We start from the raw sequence: 22,727 nt of genomic DNA, 5'->3' as shown, positions 1-22,727 counted from the left end.
ATCCTGAACTGATTTTTTAAATCAAAAAATGTTTCACTTTCCCACACTCACGCCAACACACAGAGCGTCTTCTGTTCGGCAGGCGGCTGTCCCGCGTTCCGCTCTGCCAAAACCCCGACCCGGAATTCTGCAGTGCCACGCCGGAGGGTTAAGGAGGGAGGAAGGGTGCGTTTTAATGAAGGGGCATTCTCCTTGTCCTTGTTTCCCTCTGCAGATCCTCCCACTTGGGGGAACCAAGCCCCACGAGGAATGAGCTCCAGCCGCAGAGCTGGACAATGGTCCCGGTGAGGAACAATGGGCCCGTTCCTCACTCGTGCCTCTGACACAGGGCCAGCCATTCAATATCCATTTCATCATAGTAACAAGCGCTGCCGGGCCAAAAGGCCTGACACTCACCAGAACAAAGGCACTTAGGACTAATTTATGAAGCCGTATTGACATTCTAAAGATTGCCCCTTTGTTCGCAGCCCGGTGCTGCCATCAGCTGTGGGCAGGGCGGAGGCGAGGCAGCTGGGAGCCATGAGACAGCGGTCCCACCGTGGGGGCGGCGGCGCCGATGTCACCTGGGCCCAACCCCCCCCTCCCCCCCAGCACTGCGGCTCAGCCAGCCCAGGTGGGAAAAAAGGGAAACGGAACACATTTTGGGGATTAGGGGAAACACATAACGGGCTCTTTTTGGTAGATAATTAGCGACACTGACTTCTGCCGAACTGGTGCACTCCTGGTTTGGAACAGATGGCGTGAAACTGCGGACTCCCTGACAGTGCCATCGTATTTTACACTTGTGTTAACGAGACCCACAGTCCTCCTGCGATGGCTTCACCTCAGATTAAAGTCCTCCTCCAGAGTCGAATGTCTCCTGCCGTGATCGACAATGCCCAGTAATTGATTGGGGGATGCTCTTAGGGATCATGTGCGAAAAAAGAGTAGAGGGGCAAATTATTTCAAAAACAGAAACTAAGCAAATAAACTAGCATGTCAACCCAGGAAGACAGTGAATTGATTGTGTGACCCTATAACAAACTCAGGAACTCGGGCAGACAGGAAGTAAATGAAATCTGTTGTCATGACACCCAGGCTGCCTCTGATGCTGTTCGGGCCTTCTGAAGTGTCTTGTTTTGTAAATGTGTCATGAAAAGATTGTCAGAATGGTATTGCAGAACACAGTTACCTCACGGCAACATGACAGATGGTACGGGTAAAATAAGGAAATGTAAATCGATAGGTTGGAATGCCGTTCTGACTGCTGGAGAGAGACAAAGATAGACAGAGCTCATTAGAAAACTGAAGGGATCATTAGCAAGATCGGGGGCTGTACAGGGTAGACATATTGCAGAACATACGCACACAATATGTGGTTTTGGGTGCTCGGGGAATCTTCAATTAGGAAAGTGGGATGTTCCAGAAGCATGCAGCCTGACCCTGCTGCCTCAGAGGAACAGCTCTTTTCGATCAAAATGCTAATACAGGAGACACAGATGGGGCAGGGTCACAGCCCCGGCACTGACACATTCACTGGGAGGCTCAGGTGGAAATTAGCAGAATTACACACTCGTTTGACGCAGTTAGGACGTGCTTTTATTTCAGTAAGAAAACCTTCTCGTTAAGTGTAGCACACAAGAAAGAGCTGTAAATGTATTGATACATAGGCTTATTTCCTATCAAGAGAAACATACTGGTCCTATATAAAGAGAAGCCCTCTTTAAAATCTTTCATCCCGGGTAGCTTTGCAATCAGAACAGGTTGCGGTGGATGAAGGCACTAAAGTAGCTCTGCTCAAGGGCTGATGAGACCAAAATCCACGACAAAGCAAGGAGAATTCACAAATTTCGCATAACGTGTGCTGTAATCGAAAAACTTTCTTTTTAAAGTACGGTAGCTAGCGGTACAGTTGTCTTGTTAAAAAATGAGAACATACAGAAACGTATGGGGCCTGATGCAATTGACATAACGATCTGTTAACAATAGTTTTTCAAATTAATTGCTTCGCTTTCTGAATAAAGATCGCATCCGAGCTCCCTCGTCTTCCGCATTCCAACGAAAAATTAGTTTGATCTCTCCAGGACACCGTAGTCCCCATGGTTACTGTACTCTTGATTTTTGTAGATGGGCTTACTTCCAATATTTACGATGACTTTCCACTTTCTTGTATAGAGAAAATTGGTTTACAGTGTCTGCCGAGAAAAAAAATCATGCTTCTCTTACTTATATTATATCGGTCCCTTTCTTCGTGGAAGGGTCAGAGTTCAGTAAATATTGATGATGTCATGCAGTGAAGATGGCTGAAGGGTGAGTATTGTGTCGCCGAATGTTTTTATTGTTTATTCTCTTCTAACCCTCTGTATCATTGCAGGCATACACTGGTGTCGTATTTTGCACCAGGTGCCTGAACATTTTTAAACTTTCGTGCGGTTTGACAGATCCGGGAAAGTGTCTTTCGAATACTCCAGAACAACCGCCTTGGTTTGTTTACAAAAGAAAAATCCAATATATATAGTAATTTTGAGGAGGAAGAAAAAAATAACAGCTGTGCTGTGGCCTCTATTTTTTTCGGATCGTACTGCAATTTGTCGTAGTGTGAACGCGTTTCTTCATAACGATTAAATATGTTTAAGAAAAAAAAACAGTTGTTTTTAGGAATCATATTTTGCAGATTTCTTGGAAGTTATAGACTGTAGCTGGGGTGCAGGTTAGCCATCTCTGTGTTGATCTGTATCACAAACTCAGTGGAGTCTTTCTTAGTGAAATGTATTCTTTGAGTTTAGTTGGAAGATAGAAAACACACACAACACACACAATATGCTGTGTGTCTGGCAGTGTAAGTATTGTGTCTGGTATCTCAGGTTTGATCTGTCTGTTTCCGTCCAGGGAAGGAGGATGGTGGGGTGGCTGGCTCCAGCAGAGCTTTCAGTCAGTCAAAGAGAAGGTAGGCTCTTTGCTCTTTAATCCAATAATCAGATCAGGTTTTAGCAATTCCATGTGCGTATGCATGGACCTTATACTGTGTAATGTATTTTAACCCCCCTCCAACCTGCCAGGTTGAAAAAGGACCTGACAATCTATTTACAATAACAGCTGGTGTTTAAATATAATATCGAAATGTTAATGTTATTGGAAGACAAAGATGCAGATTAATTTTTACTGGAATGATTTTGCATGTAATATAACTGATCCTTTTTTTTCTGATTTTGCCAAAAAAAAATTCCTGTGGTTCACAACAGAGTTTAGCCTGATGTTTGAAAGTTACACAGCATGTGTTCTGTGGTGAATGGCAGTGTCTTAATTCACTAATTCTGTGGTGCAGTACAGTATAAAAAGGATAAGTTTGGAACAATATATAGACTTACTGAAAAAGTAAGATGTAGGGATTTTTAAAAAGCATATGGTTTTAAAATGTCTACAGTAGGTTACAGTTGTGCTGGTTGGATTTGTGAAAAGTCAAGTTAAGCTATACAGTATGCATGCAATGCACTGAACAGTTTTCTATAGAAAGTGTCGCTGTCTCTAATCAGATCTTTTGTCATCGTTCACAGTCTGCTGAAGCTTATGAGTTTCTAAAGCGTGATCTGACGGAGTTCACCCATGTAGTCCAGCATGATACAGCGTGCACCATTGCAGCCACAGCCAGTGCAGTGAAGGAGAAGCTAGCAGTAAGTGTTGGGCTGGGTGTGCGGTAAGGAATATGGAGCAAATACAGTTAAAAATGGGATTAGTGCTAAACTGGCCTGCTGTTTAATCCTCATTTGTACTCATTGTACTCTCCTTGCAGTTCTGGAATTCAACCCAAGGCCCCAGATCTGATTGGCAACAATGCTAGCCCCTGCGCCACCAGGCTGCCCCACACATATACACTGCTGTACAAAAGTCTCAGACACAATCAGGAGTCACTATATGTGTTGTTAGCATCAGTAAAAACTTCCACTAATATTTTCTACTATAAATACATTGACTATTATGATGACAGCTTTGTATGGAGCCTAAGTTTGTCAGTTAGCGATCTGTAATTCACATTCATCAGAATCTTCAAAAACTGGATCACAAAAGAAGGAAGAAACACTAAAAAGAGCGGAACAATGCAGAATGTGTGAGAGGTTTGTGATATAAGCTCAAATGTATGTAAAACAGGCCTCAGTCCTAGATGACCTGGCTGTTCTTGGTCTTTAGGTGGAAGGGTCCTCTGAGACGACTCAGAAGGTCAAGAAGGGTCTGTCCAATATACTGGGGGTGATAACGGACACGCTTGCTCCCCCTCCTGACAAAACCATAGACTGCGATGTCATCACGCTGGTAGCCACCCCAGCTGGTACAACAGAGGTGTATGACAGTACCAAGGTACAGTATGCCTTCCTGTCATGCATATATCCTTGCCCTCTCTAAAACACATTTTATCATTCTTTGCTTCCATCTTCATACTGAAAATTGTAAAGTCGATTGCTGTTGTGTTTTGTATATTATGTATACTTATATAATTATATATTTTATATATGTATTATATTATATTATATCATGTTCCTACTTGTGTTTTGGTATTCTTATATTAACTGTGTATCATATTCAACAATAAAATAACTTAATATGGATGATCACTCTGTTGTGTTTTTTCATTCTTTAGGCTCGTCTGTATAGTTTGCAGGCTGACCCCGCTACCTATTGCAATGAGCCAGATGGTATGTTACATTTGTCTCTCCCAGCATCCTCTTACTGTGAATGGTGTCTTTACCAAGGTTAGAACTAGTGATCCGGTTAACACTTAATAGCACAGGGCTTTATGTTTTTCCATTTGAACCCACACACAGACATTTTTGTATGTGGGCACACATCCAGTTAAATAATTCCTTTAAGCCAGGATCTTTGTGTAGTATGGAGTATTTTCTAAAGATTAGTTTCAAGAAACTGTAAACTAAACGATGCAGTTTGCAAAATAAAAAAAGTTGGAAGAAGATATTTATGATGGCTGACATGCAATACAGTTTATGTTGAGTCATTTGTTTCTCATTCAGTGTTAGAAATCTGCCTGGCAAGGCATCTTATGAGATCATTTTACTGATAAGACTGCAAAGGCTGATGACTGAATTTGTGTTCTTTCCCTACTTGATTTAGTGCTGATAATATGCATATTGAAGTTTTCACTTTTTATGAGTCGTGTGGTTTTGTCCATGTTTTTTTTATTTTTAATCCAGGGCCTCCAGAAAAGTTTGATGCCTGGCTTTCAGGCTTCAGTTTGGAAGAGAAGAAAGGAGAGATCTCTGAGCTTCTTGTCAGCAGCCCATCCATTCGAGCACTCTACACCAAAATGGTACAAAGTCCCATAAGTCCAAAACATGTGACATTTTAGTCTGCTTATGCTGAAGAGCACTGTGCCATGATTTACTTGACATCACAGGTCATTTCTAAGTTTTCCACCACATCCACATCTATTTGTCACACAAGTAGACACTGCAAATCAGTGCTCAGTGTTGTAGGTTCCTTCTTATATATTAAACAAGCACCATGGGAATTATAGACACAGGTGCTCAATAAAATGAAATTAGTTATTAACAATCACTCATTGGTATGCTGTGCACTGTGCACTTGTTTTTCCTTCATAAAAGCATTATTCTAATGCAGTGTTTTTAACTGTTTTTATAGGTTCCAGCAGCAGTGGCTCATTCTGAATTTTGGCAGCGGTATTTCTACAGGGTGTATCAGCTGGATCAGGTGAGTTGGGGGAAATGTAATAGTTATGAAGTCCTTCTCTCTGCCAACAGTATTCGTCACAGCTGTGATATGCTCTGTGAAACTTAGAAGGTATTTTTAATGAGAGTTAGTAAAGATCTGTTCATCTTTGGCATCAGCAGCAACACTGTAAACAGCTCAGTGACTTATCTGAGATATTCCTTGCTTAGTGTGAAACTATTTCTATTTATTAGGATTAAAAAGAGACTGGAAATCCCCAGCATGTCTAAATGTTTACCTGTACAATACTGTTTCTCCTTAAGGAATACTTGTTTAGGATTCTACTTTGTTTAGTTTGGACTGATGGCCTAATTCTGTTCCTTTTCCATTGTGATGAGAGTTATTACCCCCACTGCATTTAACTCGTGGCATGTGCCATCTAGTGGTGAAACATTGCATTTTTGCTGTGTGTTGCGATTTTAGTCAAGTTGTAAATTAGAGACATTGTATGCAAAGACTTTTTTACTCCACATATTTCATGCTATCACATTGTTGTCGGGTTTCCTCTCTGGATAGTTCGTTTTTTTTTTGTGGCCTCTGCTTTGGTAACCATTCATTAAGGAAATAATTAAAGTAGGCAGCTGCGTCAGCATGCGTAGGCCTCAAAGGAACAAGTTAAGGTTTATTCAAGGCTGAAAAGAGAAGAAAAGAAACGACGTTTCGGCTCTGTGGAGCCTTCTTCGGGTGCCTCCACGGCCGAAGTGTTTCTTTTCTTTTCAGCCTTGAATAAACCTTTACTTGTTCCTGTTAAGGAAGTAAGCTGTTCATCATGCTGCTGCTGTTCTACACAGGAGGAAGCCAGAAGAGTGGCCTTGAAACAAAGAGCGGAGCAGACATCCCACTCTGAGGAGCTAGGCTGGGAAGAAGAGGAAGGTATCTAGGCATTTCTAAGAAACTGTAAAACAGTTTGTTTAAGAAGGTTTCCCTGTAAAAGTGTCAGCGGCTGCAACTGTGCAAACCACCTCCTTCTGCTTTGTTGTTGTTGCACCTTAAAAAGAGTGTCGTTTAGATTTAGTTTTTTCTACAGTGTTCGTTTAATACAGCACTCTACTGAATGGTTAGAAAGCCTTGCTCCCGTGTCAAAAGGAAGAAAATCTCTATAACCGCTGAACTAATTTGCCTAAAATTCCTCAGGGCTCACGGATGGCATCATGTGTGCCTGGGGGAGAGACATGTTGTTCTCCAGAAAAATTGCATGACTTGATGACTACCCTACTTTTCGATTTATCTCTGGAAATGGTCTCTTGCTTCCCTCTTGTTTGGGTACAGATGAGTTCTTAGGAGGAGGAGGAGGAACAGCATCACGCCCGGACCTCAAGCCGCTGGGTGAATCGCGCCTCTTGCCCCCGAACGCCACTGCTCCGGAATCCCGGGAAGCGTCCTTGACCGGAGACGTAGCCGGCGTACTGCAAGACCACACCGCGACGCCTTCGGCGAGCAGCGAGAGTTTGAGCCTGGTGACGCAGATCGAAAACCGCGCTTCGGCCGAAACGGAACGGCGCAGCACCGTAGAGGAAGTCGCCCAGAAATTATCGGAAGCTAGCCTTGAGGAGACGGATTTAAGCCAGAAAACAATGCGGGCAGCTGACGGGCCCTTAGGAATGGACAAGATGGCTGACTTGGAGGGGCGGCAGATTCGCCTGGGTGAGGAAATGCCGAAAGACACAAGTGAGCCAAGAGCCACTACAAAGCCAGAGACTGTGAAAGAAGAAGGACCCACGGACCTGCGAGTTTTCGAGCTGAACTCTGATAGCGGAAAATCCACTCCATCAAACAACGGCAAGAAAGGTAACGTTCAGACCTCTCGAGTGGTGTGACTTCAGAATTAATTCTGTGGCGAGAGGTTGTAGACAACAGTATTGTGCACAAAGGGAGATTCACAATACAGTATTGTGAAAGGAGTTATTATTAACACTGAGTGTGAAAGCTCAAGTATATACTCACTGGTAAAAATATTAACCCCAACCCAATAGCTTGTTGGTAAATAGCTTGAACTCTTGGCACACTTGCCCCAAACTTTTGAAATATTTGCAGCTCAGTTCCATTCCATTCTACTAGCAGAACTGCCGAAGTAAAGAAGTAAAGGTGTGTGGAATTGAACTGCACATTCCAACGTTTCCACCACTTTACAGCAAGATGGACAATATCTGGGTATTGCTCTGGCCATGAAATTTGATGCCTCATGCCAATCACTCATGCGTTGCCTGCCACCAAGTCTGTTCAATTGACTGGTGATCCCTAGTGTTTTGTTCAGTGTGTGTATCTGCCACTGTTTTCTTACAGCGAGAAAGATCAGTGTATCATTGAAACAGTTTGTAGCTTCTGGTCGTGGCTTGTTTGAACAGGTTGGATAGCATTAGTGTTTTGCACTGGACACTTTGGAATTTCTCAAATATTCTTTCAAATATGTTTGCTGCAGGATCAAGCACGGACATTAGCGAGGACTGGGAAAAGGATTTTGATTTAGACATGACTGAAGAAGAGGTCCAGCTAGCACTTTCTAAAGTAGAAGCCTCAGGAGAAGTAAGTTTCTTATTGTTCAAGGTCCAGTTAATACAGCAACATTTTAATTGCTCAAAACAAAACATTACAGTTTAATATACTGTATGTTTGAAATGAAGTGTGCAATGCATTTTCAGAAAGACTTGAGAAATTGCTTAATTTGGATTATTTCACTTCTTGTTCTTTCTACCAATAGATCCTTACTGTATTGTAATAGTCTGTATTGTAATAGTTTCTTGGTAACTGCAATAAGGTAAAGCTGTTTGGTAATCAAGAAAAAATAGCTTTTTATTTGATGCTAAATTATCTATGCTGGAGTGTACTTAAAATTATGCAGTAAAATATTTAATACAGCCGTCACAGTAATTATGTTCTAGACTCATAATTACTTTTAAATGCGTTTTACAGTTTGAACAGGATTTACGAACTCGCCGAACATTTAAAAATGTCTTATTTTTCATTTCAGCTGGTGGATGAAGATTGGGAGGACTGGGAATGAAAATAAGGAAAAATCATTTCATTGAGTTTCATGCGGAATTCTACAACAAGAACCATGCTTAATGTATAATTGTTCAGTACATGCCTTGGCCATATTTCCCTTTATACGAGTAGAGGAATATTGGATGAATTTAAACTCCACCATTGAAATACTGGCTAAATATGCTGACCCCATGAAAGATTCAAGGCATTATCAGATTGCTCCCTTAAAAGCTTATCCTTATGTCATACTTTTTACTTGTTCTCTACAGTAATTATTTTATTTGTTGGGGGTCAAAATGGGAACAGTTTCTGATTATTTCTTTAGAGTAAATTGGCTCTGTAGTTTCAGGAGGTTGCTCTCATATCTAACTATAATGCTTTCTGGTAAAGGAAATGGTGTATAAATTATTTAATTTTTTTTTCATGGGTTAAGTGTAAAAGTTTTCAAAATATTATTAAAATGTGTTAATCAACACTGCAATCCTAATTCTAAATTGTAGGCAAGAAACTGTAATTTTCAGTTTGGGGCTTTTAAATCCCAGTCTGGTATTTATTTTCCATAAAAGATGCTTAATATCTGTTAGAGGATAGGATTCTATATATGAGCATTTTGGAATATGGTATATAGATAAGCCTTTGTGTAATCACTTTGACTTTGACACTTTAGTAGCTCATAAGTACATTAACAGACCAATACTTTATTCTATGACAGTCATGCATTGTAATGGTACATAATAAGTATTGCATTATGTAATATTTGTGGCCTCACTGAAAGCTCGGTGAAGGCAAAAGTGTTAAATGAACTGATTATTATGCAGTACGAACTCCATGTACCTCATGTTTGTCTGTAAACATAGAAAAGCAGCCAATGGTGATGAACTGCTATTCTTTTCCATTCTGCACTGCCATTTGTCCTGTTTCTTCAAGATGTATTATACATCTGCTTAAAACACTTTTTGACCTACAGCCAACAGGTGTGGGATTAGAAAAAAAAAAAGCTTTCATAGCTTTCATTTGGAGTTGTTTCATTCTTTTGGTTAGAAATTTTCCTTTCCAAGGCTTGAAAATGGCCAACCCTGGCCAGTTTCAGGAAGTGAATTTAAAATGCTTTAACATGGCTGGGTAAATGGATGCGTCAAAAACTTGATGTCAAACGACAGAGACAGCAGATTTCCTCCTGCTACAGCAGCCAACAAATAAGTGTGATTTTTGAGACAGTTTGAGACTTACATAAGCAGGGGAGTGTTGTATATTGCTGTAGAAAGAGGGTACAGCACCCTGCCCGGACTGTGGTTGAAGTCATTAAAGAGTGAGAAGTTGGCAGGAGACAACAGCGTAAATGATCACCAGATTTTCTCTTGCACTCCTCACCCAGCTCTAACAACATCCTGTTCACCTGAGACCGTTTTTAGAAGTGACAAAATCACATCTTCCAGGGCCAGGTATCAAAGACTGCAGTTTCCATCACCTGTACTTGTACTATAAAAGGCTTTGTATAGCATGTTGGTATGGTCAATTTGAGCAGCATGGATTATATGTAGATTTTCTTTCACTTAAATAATGTTTGGTTGCTGAGAAAGGTGTTGCTTGAATTCTTCTTTTCTGAAATTCGTACGTACTTACCTCCTGAAGTTTCAGTGCAAAGTACTGTTTGATATTTTATGTATTGCCAAGTAGCATTATTATTCTAATATAATAGCACGTCTAGTATACACTGCTGTGCAAAGGACATCTTGGGCCCAGGCAGGAGTTAGAGTACTGTATCTTATGAGCAACACTTTATGCAGCATTTCCACTCCTGTTTCCACTATTATGACAGCTTGACTATTATTAAAAGAGCTTTGTTCGGGTGAAAGGAACCTCATATGATCATTTACCAATCCTGAATTCACACTAATCAGAATCTTTAAGACCTGTTGTTGTAGTGGATATTGGCTCATTGTCAGGTACTAAACCATTATTAACATAAGTGGGTCATTCCATTAATCAAAAGAAAGCTTTTTCAACTAAAAAAATACAGATCTGGTAGGAATGAGTGTTAAAATGGCTAAAAACTCAGTAAAGCCTGACAATATAATTGTTTTTTGCATAGTAAGAATAAAACGCTGAAAAGATCAGAACAAAGCCACTTTTGGGATTTGTGTGCAGAGGTGTAGATACTGTTACAGATGTTGTATATGATTTCTCTCCTTTCGGGGAAAACACAAACATTTCAACTGAAATTAAACCTTAACTGTGATACGTGGATGGCACACTTTTTGAAAAAATGAATATTAGTCTTGCCTTCTGTGTCCTGTACGTGGCGTATTGTTTTGCTTTTGGGTAAATACGCTCAATATGCTTTATTCATGAACGGGCAGTATGCGTTTAACAGTTATTAATTCCTGTAAGCACCTAGGGTGTTGCTATTATGTGAACTTCTTTAGCAGGTACAATACGCCGTATTGTAACAGCAGGCCGCACCTGTATCAGCTTGGAGCACGGTGTACATCTTCGGCTGAGATTCGCGTTCACCTTCATTCCTGGATGATCTGTACGAAATAATGGTTGAATTTTATAAGAACTCTTGCCTCATACAGATCTATCGTTTTAAGAAGGTACTTCGTTCCTCAAAACTGAGTAACGCGAAATTCCGTGTTCATTAAAAAGCCCCTAACCTCATATCATGTGCGAGTTTACGATTCGCTCCCGGCGTGCAGAAAATTGCCCACAGTGGATCGTCTTCCCCCCGTAAGAGCACCGAAATAAGCACACAATTTGCGCGTCTACGATAAAATAGTCAAATCGGTAAAGTAGTGAAGATAAAATGCGTAAAAACGAAACTTGATTTAAGGTCAAAGAGCGGCTATGTTCAAGACAATACCCGAATACCCCTCAGTCGTCCTTTTCAGTCCTTTCTAGGGGCTTCCGCTGAGCCAAGACGTTTTACAGCTACTGGGGAATTGAACGATTCATTTTATTTCATTTTTATTTGCCTTTTTACAACCCTTTTTTGCAGAAGTGATGTTAAAAACTGGGAGGATGATCGCCGATAAAATCACCGAGTAAGCGAGGCAAAGTCAAGCAGCAACCAAAGAAAACAGCCATTGAAACATCGCTAACGAAGTCGAGCGTTTTTGTCTCTACGGGTGGGAATAGTGGGTTCGAAGCAAGGTTTCTGAGTTCTGTGCACAGTGCCATGTAACTCTTAAAAACTTGTACCCGGTTTTTTTTTTCCCTTAAGTGTTCGTCGAGTTAGGGTGTTGCAAAAAATAGTACCAGTGTTAAGCAGAAAAGCATCCATAATCATGTGGGTACTTGCTGCTTCTTCGAATGTCGAATGCTTCAAGGATCTGGTCACTTTAGTAATTCAAATATAAAAAGGGCTTCAAAAGAACAAGTAATAGGTTTATTTCCATGCTGAAAAAAAAGAAGAAAGAAAACACAACGTTTCGGCCGTGGAGCCTTCTTCAGGTGTGAGCCCTAAAAAAGGACTTTATTGGCATAGGCGATGAATAACAGTGTTGCCCAAAGCAGCTAAAATTTAACACAGCATTTACAATAAAATATTAAAACGATTCAACCAATCAGACACCACCTTTTCCATAGCGACTCTTTCAACAACAGACAGGTGATTGGACCAATGAGGTGGGAGCAGGAGGGAGGGGCAGAAGAGGGGTGGTGATTTAAATCGCCCTTTAAAAGCGCTTGTTGAAACAATTAACATGTGGGTAAAGTGGCTCTGGTTTTGTTTGGTTTTACCAAGGTTCAAAAAATGCCATGTTATTAAGAAGCAACGTCGTTACCACGGAAACCATCAGTTTTTATTACGAGGTTTACGGTGCCATTATGATACTGAGCTACGAGGTACTTAAGGTATCGGGTATACTCGTAGCTGGAATTAATGCAACATTTTTAAACGCTTTATGAAAGACGGCTACATTGTATGTTCTGGTCTGGTTCTTTCTTTTATCTTCTTATAAGAAACTGATGCACAATTTTCTGACTTCACGGAAATAACCCTTTCCAGTTTGAAATTTGAAAGGTAAAATGTCGGTGCTGAGAAAGTAACCGAACATTAACCGAGGCGAGAATGGTGAAGGATATTTAAATGCAGAAATGTATAATGAATGTTCACCGCATCATTGCTTTTGAATACTACTTCATGGGGAAAGTACAAAACTCATGAAACATCGAAGCAATAATGTTTTTAATTCTTGAGACTGTTAAAAAAGGGAACATTAGTGAAACATCTATGGAACTTGTAAAAGTTAACGTATACAGTAGTTTATTTCTGCCATCGGTGGTTAAAACGAATATTGGGCCTGCGTGTGACCCATGTGTGTTTAGCACGTTATCGAGACACCTGTAATCTTTGCATAATAAAATAAGCCATATTATCTCTGTACATGTACTAATATTACTAATACTATATCCCTTATATTAATATTTTCAGCTAGGTATCAGTATTCTCAGGTAAAAACTCTTTAGATTAAGTATCACATCAGTATCGTAAAGCCCTGGGTGGGCCAACCGGCTCCTTTTCTACAGGGTCCAGCAGGTGTAAATACTGTAAGTCGGCCTTAAATTCTCCATTTGTGAAGACTTGAAACTCACAGGTTTTTGTCGGGCTGGGTAACTGCTTCAGTTGTGTTGGCGGTGACAGGCCATGGTCTTTCCTTGGGAGCTCACAGGGTACCAGGATTTTCATTTCAAATAATCTGTACAGCTCCTACAGTCCAAAGGCATGCTGGTGGGTAAATTGGCTTCTGGGAAAACTGGCCCTGGAGCAGAAGTGTGTATGCGTGCTTGTGTCTACGATGGACTGTGTTAGCAGAAGATGGGCACAGTTCACACGTACTGTATGTACCTCATCCAATCCATTAATGTCATAAAAGCAATTTCGATAGCACAGTGTGATGCAGAGTCATTGATTGGTGGTCAACCACCCACTGACTGGTGGTTAAGAAGGTCTGCTCTTTTCCCACCAGGTGTCATGAGCTCTGAAGGCTGCAGTCACGGGAGGAGGTTCCCGCTCGAAGCTGGTGACTGCTCAGCTCCCCAGCCAGCTGCCGAGAGGCACACGCCCGAGGATCTGACTGGACCGGTCCCCCCAACTCGGTGAGCACAGGGCTGACACTGCCTCTGCCCAGAGCACAGCTCCTGGGTTCAGTCGCAGGCTGTGTGTTTAGACAGGAGAGAACGGGCTTTTTAAACAATCGTGTTTTGTCGTTTATTAGCATGTTTCAACTGAAGCGTGCACGCTTGCAGGTTTACGTGTTAGCAGTCCCAAATCAAACGGACTCCGTCAGTGGGAGGCTGTGTGTGATTGTCTTCATGAACACAGAGCAGAAGTTCCATCACCTTCTACGGCCCAGAACAATCACTAGATCTTTTGTCTGTTTGGTCAAAACTTGAAGCAAGGTCGCGCTCGTTTGTGTTTGTGGAGCCAGGATGCCCTTGTGCGTTTGCTGCAGGGAACTCCTCACACACCTCTCTCTTCTGCAAACACATGACGGGGACACTATACTCTGAGAAAAGGAACCATCCTTTGAATCAAACAGAAAACCAATGTCCTGACTTCCTATGGTCATTAAAAACCCCAGGGCGTTTCTCGAAAAGAGGAAGAGTGTTACCTCAGTGACCTGGCCAATACTCCCCTTGGTCTTTACCAGTCATAGCTTCTTAATAATCCCCATCTATGAACTGGCTTCTTCAATCTGCTCTCCTCCCCACTGAGAGCTGGCGTGTGGGGAGCGTACTGCCATCACATCGTCCCGGTTGGTGCTGCACATTTGTGGTGGTGAAAGAGAGCCTCCATTACCTGTGAAGCGCTTTGAGTGGAATACTCAAAAAAAAGAGCTGTGTAAGTGTAAGGAATTATTATTACTATTATCTGTTCCTCAGGCAGCTGAGACGATGCCCTGGCAGTCATTGTCTGAATGTGTGGAGGAAGGTGGCTTGGGAGAGCACTGTTAATGGGGACACGTCAAGCACAGGCCCCTGAGCGCAGCAGCAGAGAGAATCTTAGACACAGCTCAGACAGCAGTGGCGTACGAGTGACCGATTGCTTGGCAGGAAAAGTACAGTCTCACGTGAAATAAAAAAACCTTAAAGTTTAGTTTTGGTGCAGTGATTTCTTTTGATATTCTTGCTTTTTGAACTTAATCTGTGGTTGTAAAACCTTGTTTGGAAGGCTGATCATTGTTTTCTTAACAGACCCAGGGAGCAGAATTAGGATTGGCTGCTTGAACATCAGCTATGATATTTATCAGGGATTTAGACTTTTTAAAATTTTTTAATTGATTTTATTGCAAATGAGTACTTATTTCTGGTTAACGTGTTTTCTGAAAGACAGCAGGCTAAGTCTGTGTCATATGTCAGGCATGGTTTTGATGCCTGGCTGTTTTATTGTCTCAGAGCTGTTGCGGTTTCCTTTTCCCAGAGTAAGGCGGATTAAGCATGGATGATCTTAACTGTGGGTCTGTCTTTTTCACCTTGTTCTTAACTCCAAATGCATCAGGGCCCTAATTCACAGCAGATTGCACAATCAAGTTTGCATCACTTTCCTTCTTCCATTTGTACCAAAATACTCTCTTGTACAGGAGGGGGGAGGGTATTGAGGATGGATAGAACAAGCAGTGGCCCTTTCATTTGATTGTGAAGAAATTGTCTCCAGTGCATTTTTCATTTATGCCAAATGAATAATTGTCATCCTTTAACAGGAAGTAACTGAATTCTGTCATGTATGTCCTGAAATATAATATAGACTGGGTATCTCCTACAGTTCTGCAGGTGTTATAGGAAATCATTAAAAATAATCAATTTTTAGAGACTTGGAATGATTTAATTGTGATCAGCTGTAGGTGATTTGCTAAATGATTTGGAACCACAAATGTCTGCCATCAAGGACCAGAGTTCCCTTACTCAAGAACATTTGTTGCTTAATTGATCAATACCTTTCAAGTGTTCCCATTCTTTAGAAACCCTCAATCTGGAGTGGATTCCTCTTCTGGGGTAATGCGTCAGGGGCCATGTGACTGTCTTCTGTTCAGACGCACATAAGAGACAGCAACACAAAACATCATCAGATCACATTGTAGTTATGTAATATAAACACAGGCCCTTTGTTTCCAGTTCAAGCCATTTTATTTTCTGGTCAGGCCTTACGTAAACATGGAAATGATTATTGAGATCCCTTGGAGGAACAGGCAGACCTCAAGTTCAAAGTTACGGAAAGGTGTTTGCAGTGCAGATGAGGTGTAAAGACCATTAATCAATCAAGGTTTATTATCAATGCACGAACAGAACAGCATACAGCGGTGTTGTCAGCAATGAAATGCTTTATTTATAAAACCATGAAAATGGTTTTCTTGCAATGTTTTTCTTTTCATGTAGCAGAGTAATACTTTCAACAACTTGTAGGAGAAAGGGGGGTGTCATATGTTCCTAATAGAGTTATTATACACTATTTGTATTGCATGAAGTCCAGCACTTGACCTTTCAGATGAAAGTAACAGCATAGCTTCGGATGATGCCTCCACTTAGCCTGAGGCTAGCCTGTAGCGAGAGCAGATTGGCAAGGGCTGCGTTCTCATAACTGAACACAAGGTGGCGGTGTTGATCTGTAGGTTCCTTCTGGTTCCATCAGCTAGAGCACAGCTCAGAACATGGAGGTACCTAAGCATCTTCACACTGGCTTGTCAATGTGCACTATGCTTCATTAGAAATCCTGCTGTTTGTGTTTTGTGTTGACTAAATGTCATTACTGTTCCAAGTGGATGTCATGTCTGCTTAGGTATCAGAGGATAGCTATCAGATAGGTAGCAATAGGTAGGCATTTTAATTGTTGAGGATTGGTTATACTAGTTAATTAGATGAATTAATCTCACAGATGAAGAAATTGAATAATTATGGACTACTTCATTTAAAGATTTTACTGTATTGTATCACAGCTTTTTAAAATTTATAGACAGAAGCATGGCCTGACAAAAAATTGACTCCAAACGTGTTATACACCCCACACCACAACCTATAAACTACTTTTAAGCACCACTGTCCATGTTGAAATTTCTTTGCTAGGAATGTGACCTGGGACTGTGCTTGCTGCAGATATAGGTCATGATACAGCCCAGGTGTTCAGCTCCAATGCTCCCAGCACCTGCGGTAGATGGTCTCGTCCAGAGGGGGCTGGCGCAGGTATACCCTGCAGGCTAGCTGAGGCTGTCGGCTGGGAGGCAGGCATGAAGGAAGGGGGGAGACGGATTCGCAGCTCCTCCATTCCCCCTCTCCCTGCGTGTCACATGTGGGTAGAGCACACTCACGTGCTGAAGCCCCTTACACACACACATGGAGCATGTTGGTGGGGGAAGGGATTGAGAGCGTATTGGCGGAACAGCGCCAGGACTCTGCATCGATTTGTCTTGCTTTGATAACGTATGGACCTCTTCCACTTAGCTAATGTTGCTGCGAAGAGACAAATTGCCACTGATAGAGATGCAGCCTACAGAACGGAGAGTGTGTGATTTTCGAGCAACATGAGCCTTTTTGTTTTTTTAGCATCATTTTCCCATATGTGCATTTATATTGAGAAACAGGATGCACATAACTTCCAGTGTTTGCTTTGAGAGATAAAGGAGAGGTTCCTCTTTGTCCTTGGCCTATGTTTGATTCGCTTCTGCATTCTGCTGTTGCTTTCATGTGAGATTCAACAAATTGTGAGGAGAGCGCTGGGGTGCATGGGCAGGCAGGATCTTGAACATACAAGTCACACGAGACAGGAGCGTGAGATCTGAAAGGAAGAATTATACATTTAGACCATGGCTTCCCAATCCTGGTACTGGGTGAATCCAGTGTCTGGTTATTTTTAAACCAAACCCGACTTTCATTTGCTTAATTGAACTAATATTCTGATTATTGATTTTTAGATCATTTTAATTGTTTCCTGCTCTAGAAATGCTGGAATTTTCACACATGAATATTTATAGTAAAAACTGTGAGTGGCATTTCCAGAGCTCAAAGCAATTCAAAGTGCCTAATACTTAAATAATTCCATTTGGAATAACGACATCTTACGAGAGAAGGCAATTTTTCTCATCTAATCCCTTTGGTATTTAGTAGCTAATTGATCCTAAGATGTTACTCGGCATTTCCTGAAGGACACCCGAGTATCGGCATCAAAAATATGACTGGGTTAGCTTGTTCCAACCTCCCATAACTCTTTGGGTAAATGTGCTTTCGTCCGTTTTACCTGCACTTTGACATTTCTTTCCACCAGTGTCCCCTGATTTTTATTTCACCATTGACTCTGAAGAATGTCAGTGGGTTGGCCTTTTCAGTGCCTTTGTAGATTCTGTTTACTAGTATCAGTTCCCACAGATCAGCTGTAGTCCGTACTGTTCATGACAAGTTTCTGTCAGTGCAGGGCATTCCTCGAAGCCAGGGACTGCATCTGGCAGCTCATCACCAGGCAGATTCTAGAGCAGCAGGGTCTTTTCTAGAGCAGATCCCTGTGGCACTCCACCAATGACCCCAGTTTGAGAATGCACCCCTTATCTGTACTCTCTGGATTCTGTTAACCAATTCTCGGTCCACTCACAGGCATATCCTGGGCTTACCACCTGTTATTTAAGTCTTTTATGAGAAAGTTATCAAAAGCCTTCTGAAAAAATATATGCCGGGAGCCATATCAGCCCGCACCTCACACCTGGCAGTTCATTGAAGCTCAGCAGGTGTGAGCCTGGTCAGTACCTGGATGGGAGACCTCCCGGGAAAGCTAAGGTTGCTGCTGGAAGAAGTGTTAGTGGGACTAGTAGGGGGCGCTCACCCTGAGGTCTGAGTGGGTCTTAATGCCCCAATGCAGTGATGGGGAAAATGTATAGCCAAGAAGTACATGCAACAGCACCTGGGGAATCTTGTTATGGAGTTCTGTTCACAGGATTTATCAAGGATTCAACACTCTTCCAGTCCTCTTGAGGAAGGGAAGTGCCCCCCCTACTCTACAACCTGAACACATGTGACAGGTTTGATGTACTTTATGTCAAAGGTACATAAAGCAAAGCAGACAAATGCTTCAGCACTTTTAGGGGAGTTAGGCTTGCTTACATGTAATTTAGGCTAATTTGTGAAATACTATGCAAACATAGTCATTTCAACAGTAAATGTCCTGTATAACACCATTGATAAACAGGTAGATGCTTAATCTGTAGTCGGTGGTGCAAAGGGAATTTGATTTGCCCAGAGTGCTTGTGAGAGTTTTCTAAGCACTGTGATCCTCTGGCTCATAGAGTTTGTGGTGAATTTCATTCCAGCTTAACTCTTAAGGATTTAAATCAACTTGTTACTGGCGTAAATGCACCAATTTACTGACTTCTCCCAGCTTTTCAGGTGCTGCTGCTATAAGGAGACCTAGGACCTAGAAACTCTATAGAAAACTGGTCCCCCAAGACTATATCTGGACCACTGGGCTAGAGGTCTTAGCTATAGTGTCTTAACAGGATTTAACTGGTTTTACTGGAGGTGCCCAGGGGCGAGTGTGTGTGTGGGAGGGGGATGCTTCTCCTTTTCTAAAGAGAACGACACCTCTCGGGCAAACCATGGAGTGCCGCCCTAATGTGGGCATGAGGTCATCTTACTGCACTTCAATAGCTCTTTCAGAATGCAAATAGAAACCTGTAAGTCAAGCTCCTCTCACAGTTACAAAAGAGATGCCACAGGCACTTTTTACATTTGTCTGAAGTCACGTGCGACAGAATTTGAATGCCAAAAACAACAGTAAAGGTACGTCAGTGTGAAAAATGAGAAGAGGTAGACTGCAATGGCTTTTCTCTAAAGGGGCTTTTTAAAAGCGGTCAGGTTTTCTTCTTTTCTGGGATTTTCATAGTCCTTTGCATTTTAAAAATTCCATGGCACATATATTTTTAGCGTTGACTTCATGAACTCTGCCCAAACGTGGTAGAATTCCCGATAGGTGGGCTTTACAGTATGTCACCTTCCCCCATGTCACAGCTCCCCTTGAGCTCCAATGTTAACGTTAAAGAAATGCCAAAGCATATTACATCCTGCATATAAACGTGGAAGTCATTTTAAAGTACCAAAATGTGATTGCTGTACCCAATCCAGTTAGCATAGCAAAATGTGTTTTAACAACAAATGTGTTTGTAGAGTAGGGCTGTAGACGATAACCAGGAATAAAACATTCTTTTAAATGCCCTTAATGGCATTAAGTAGAGGAGACAACACATTTTATCCTGTTAATTTCTGGAATGCTTGAGGTCTCTTACCATTTGGTGCTTCACTCCAACAAAACACTGTTGCCTTAAATTGTATTGTAAGCTCTGTTCTTGTTTTCTTCTAGTAACCTCCTGAGAGCCAGCGGCTGACATTGATTTGATTTGTGCTGTGTGATATGTTAATTTGGCACCGCTTCCCAGATTCCACTGGCCATGGGAAAGCTGCCATGAGATTCCACTGCAGAGTGTGGCTCTGTGCTCCCATAGGTAAAGACACCCAGGGGCCCAATCTCAGCTCCTCAGGCACCTCAGTGGAAGGAGCTAATAGCCCAGATTGATGGGCTGCGGAGACTTTTAATGATGTGAAAGAAATACGAGCCGGACTCATTCTGTACTCCCAGACTAAGGAGAAATCCAGCTGCCCCAAGGCAGAGTGGGAGAGAGAGAGAGGAGTTTGCAGGAGTGGTGCCTAGAGATGTATTGAAATGGGAGCTGAGTAAATGCCACTTTCAAAACGGGGATTATCTGACTAGTAATGAAATACTTTCGACATCAATTTCTACACCAGAGCCTGTTATTGCTGTAAATCTGAGGGACTGCGACCAGATTACCTTGGCTTTAATGGAGTAAATGAGAAGTGTTCCCTACAATGACTGATACCCAGCTGGTTTGTTTAAAAAGAGAAATATCTTTTCTTTTGACATGTTGCAATCTATTAAGGCATTCCGTTTAACTCTTTATCTCGTTTTTGTAGCTACAGCTCCAAAAGCAGGAGCGTGCTTCCTTTCCGAAAATTTGCCGTGCGTTGAAAGTTTTGAATCCGTGCTTTGATTCCCTTTTCCAGTTTCCTTACATTTCTGCTTTTACAGGTCACGTTTTAGACCTTTCCTTCCCTCTGGCCGTCTCTTTTCATCCAGAGCGAGGCGGCCACTCTTAACCAGCCTGCCTCCTCTTTTGATGTCTCTTTAACGTTTTCACTCCTAAATCTGTCGGCAGGAATCCAGGCCAGCAGGACCGATTCAAGAGGGTGGGAGGGTGCTCACTAGGCATGGCATCATCAACAAAGTTTCATGTTTAATGGTGCTTTTTCAGAAATACCATATGTGCCTTTAACTACAAAGGACCAAAAGGAGCTGGTAGGCACACTGCTTCCATGTGTCAGAAATCACCTTTTTAAGTATAACTAATCCTATTGCATTTATGGTGAAAATGAAGTTGGGAGAAGTGTGTATGGGCTTGTTCGTAATCCTGTGCATGTGCTACAGATGCTCAGGTAATTACTACTACTAAGCAAAACTGTAGATTAAGGTCTTTGGACACATTTATCGACAAGGTGCTGGAGCCTTAAAGGATCTCCAGACAGCTTAGAGATAAATGAACACAAGCCATTAGAAGCTTTAAAATGAACGATTACAACCATCAATTCTCTAACCTCTTAAACAATCCTAAGACGTTTTGAAAGTTTGTTAAATTTATGGGATACAAATCATTACCCTCTCATTTACCCATTTCAGTTACTTAAGAAAATACTGCTGATAAAATGCTTAATTCATTCAAAGAACATTTAATTAAGTCCCATTGTGTATTTTATAGGTCAATATTTAATAATATTGCTACTTCTGAGTCAGGCAAGTCCCTTCGTTTTGCAGTGCAGGCTGTCTCCGAATCAGAAATACGGATTATAAATTGGTAAGCTTTGCAAAATTGATAGGATCAAGTCTTCCAGTCATGGTGGTATTGAACCATGGTTTTTAAAACTTGCTCTTCATTGAATGTTTGCTCCACCTACCCTTTTATTCACTCTCTCTTTTAAAACCACTGCAGTTTCAGCAGATTGGGAGTTTTCTCTTATTATACCTCTTTCTAGAGGCACTATAGACTTTCTTTAGGCACTGTAGACTTTATATCTTTATATTTATATAGACACTATATCTGTTTTGTCTTTTGTCCATTTCTGGGATCATAGAATATATTAATAAGCAGTTAATATCTTCCCTTTAATATCTACCCTTTCTTGCATGGTTTGCATGTATGTTGTGCATTGTGTTTGCCAGTTTGTCAAATTTATTTTACTTTATTTACTCACCCAGTTAAGGACATTACTCAAGGTTTCATTTCCTTCCATTTTATTAACGGAAATTATTTGGGCAATAAACTGTTCTCATGATCACCTCTACACTTACATTACTATTCTAATCTTCTCATTTGAGCCCACTTTATCAATAGTAACAAATTATTGACATTTGTATTGACAAACGTCTTCAGGATTTATGTGAATTGCATGCTTTGTTATGTTCAGGTATATGCCATTCTCTAAAATTGACTCAATCTGCTCCCTTTAAACCATCACAACATTGTTACTTTAGAGTTGGTTTCTAAATACCCAGGCATCTGGTTGCATAGTGCTTTAACTTTCAAAACTAATAAATCAAGATAAAGTCAAGTGTGTCTTGATTTCCTTTATTCTAACAAATGTAGTTTTACATGTTCTTCTAGATCTAGCTCAGATGCCTTTACTCCTCATGTGCAATTAAAACATGTCCTTTTATTTCATTCTCTTGTATGATTTAATACCAGTGCCCCCATCGCACTAATCATTTTGGTTTTTTACTCTTTGATTGATTGTCTCTTATCTCATACTATGTGAATGCTTCACTGGTTTAACTTAATTTATGGATCTTTAATTGGGAAAACACTTTCCTGTCTTCATAATTTATTGCAGTTCTCTGTGACGTCTTGCAGTTTAGTTCTTCAATGAACTTTAACTTTCCTAGAGCCACGACCATTTTCGGGCACAAGTAATTTCAGTTTGCTTCAGTG

At 41.3% G+C, this 22,727-nt stretch overlaps 1 protein-coding gene across 1 annotated transcript; it reads left to right on the top strand.

The window, feature by feature from the left end:
* Positions 1–2,236: 2,236 nt before the first annotated feature.
* On the top strand, positions 2,237–9,170 carry bsdc1 (BSD domain containing 1). Its single transcript, XM_088931836.1, has 11 exons — positions 2,237–2,289; positions 2,869–2,926; positions 3,534–3,650; positions 4,165–4,332; positions 4,613–4,667; positions 5,181–5,296; positions 5,629–5,697; positions 6,507–6,588; positions 6,985–7,503; positions 8,135–8,238; positions 8,684–9,170. The coding sequence occupies exons 1-11, from the start codon at positions 2,279–2,281 to the stop codon at positions 8,714–8,716; spliced, it is 1,332 nt and encodes a 443-aa protein (XP_088787962.1). The 5' UTR covers positions 2,237–2,278; the 3' UTR covers positions 8,717–9,170.
* Positions 9,171–22,727: the final 13,557 nt, after the last annotated feature.

The sequence above is a fragment of the Atractosteus spatula genome, chromosome 14 (assembly GCF_055471065.1).
Source record: "Atractosteus spatula isolate fAtrSpa1 chromosome 14, fAtrSpa1.hap1, whole genome shotgun sequence".
In the NCBI taxonomy this organism is placed as follows: domain Eukaryota; kingdom Metazoa; phylum Chordata; class Actinopteri; order Semionotiformes; family Lepisosteidae; genus Atractosteus; species Atractosteus spatula.
This window is presented reverse-complemented; position numbering and strand designations above follow the sequence as displayed.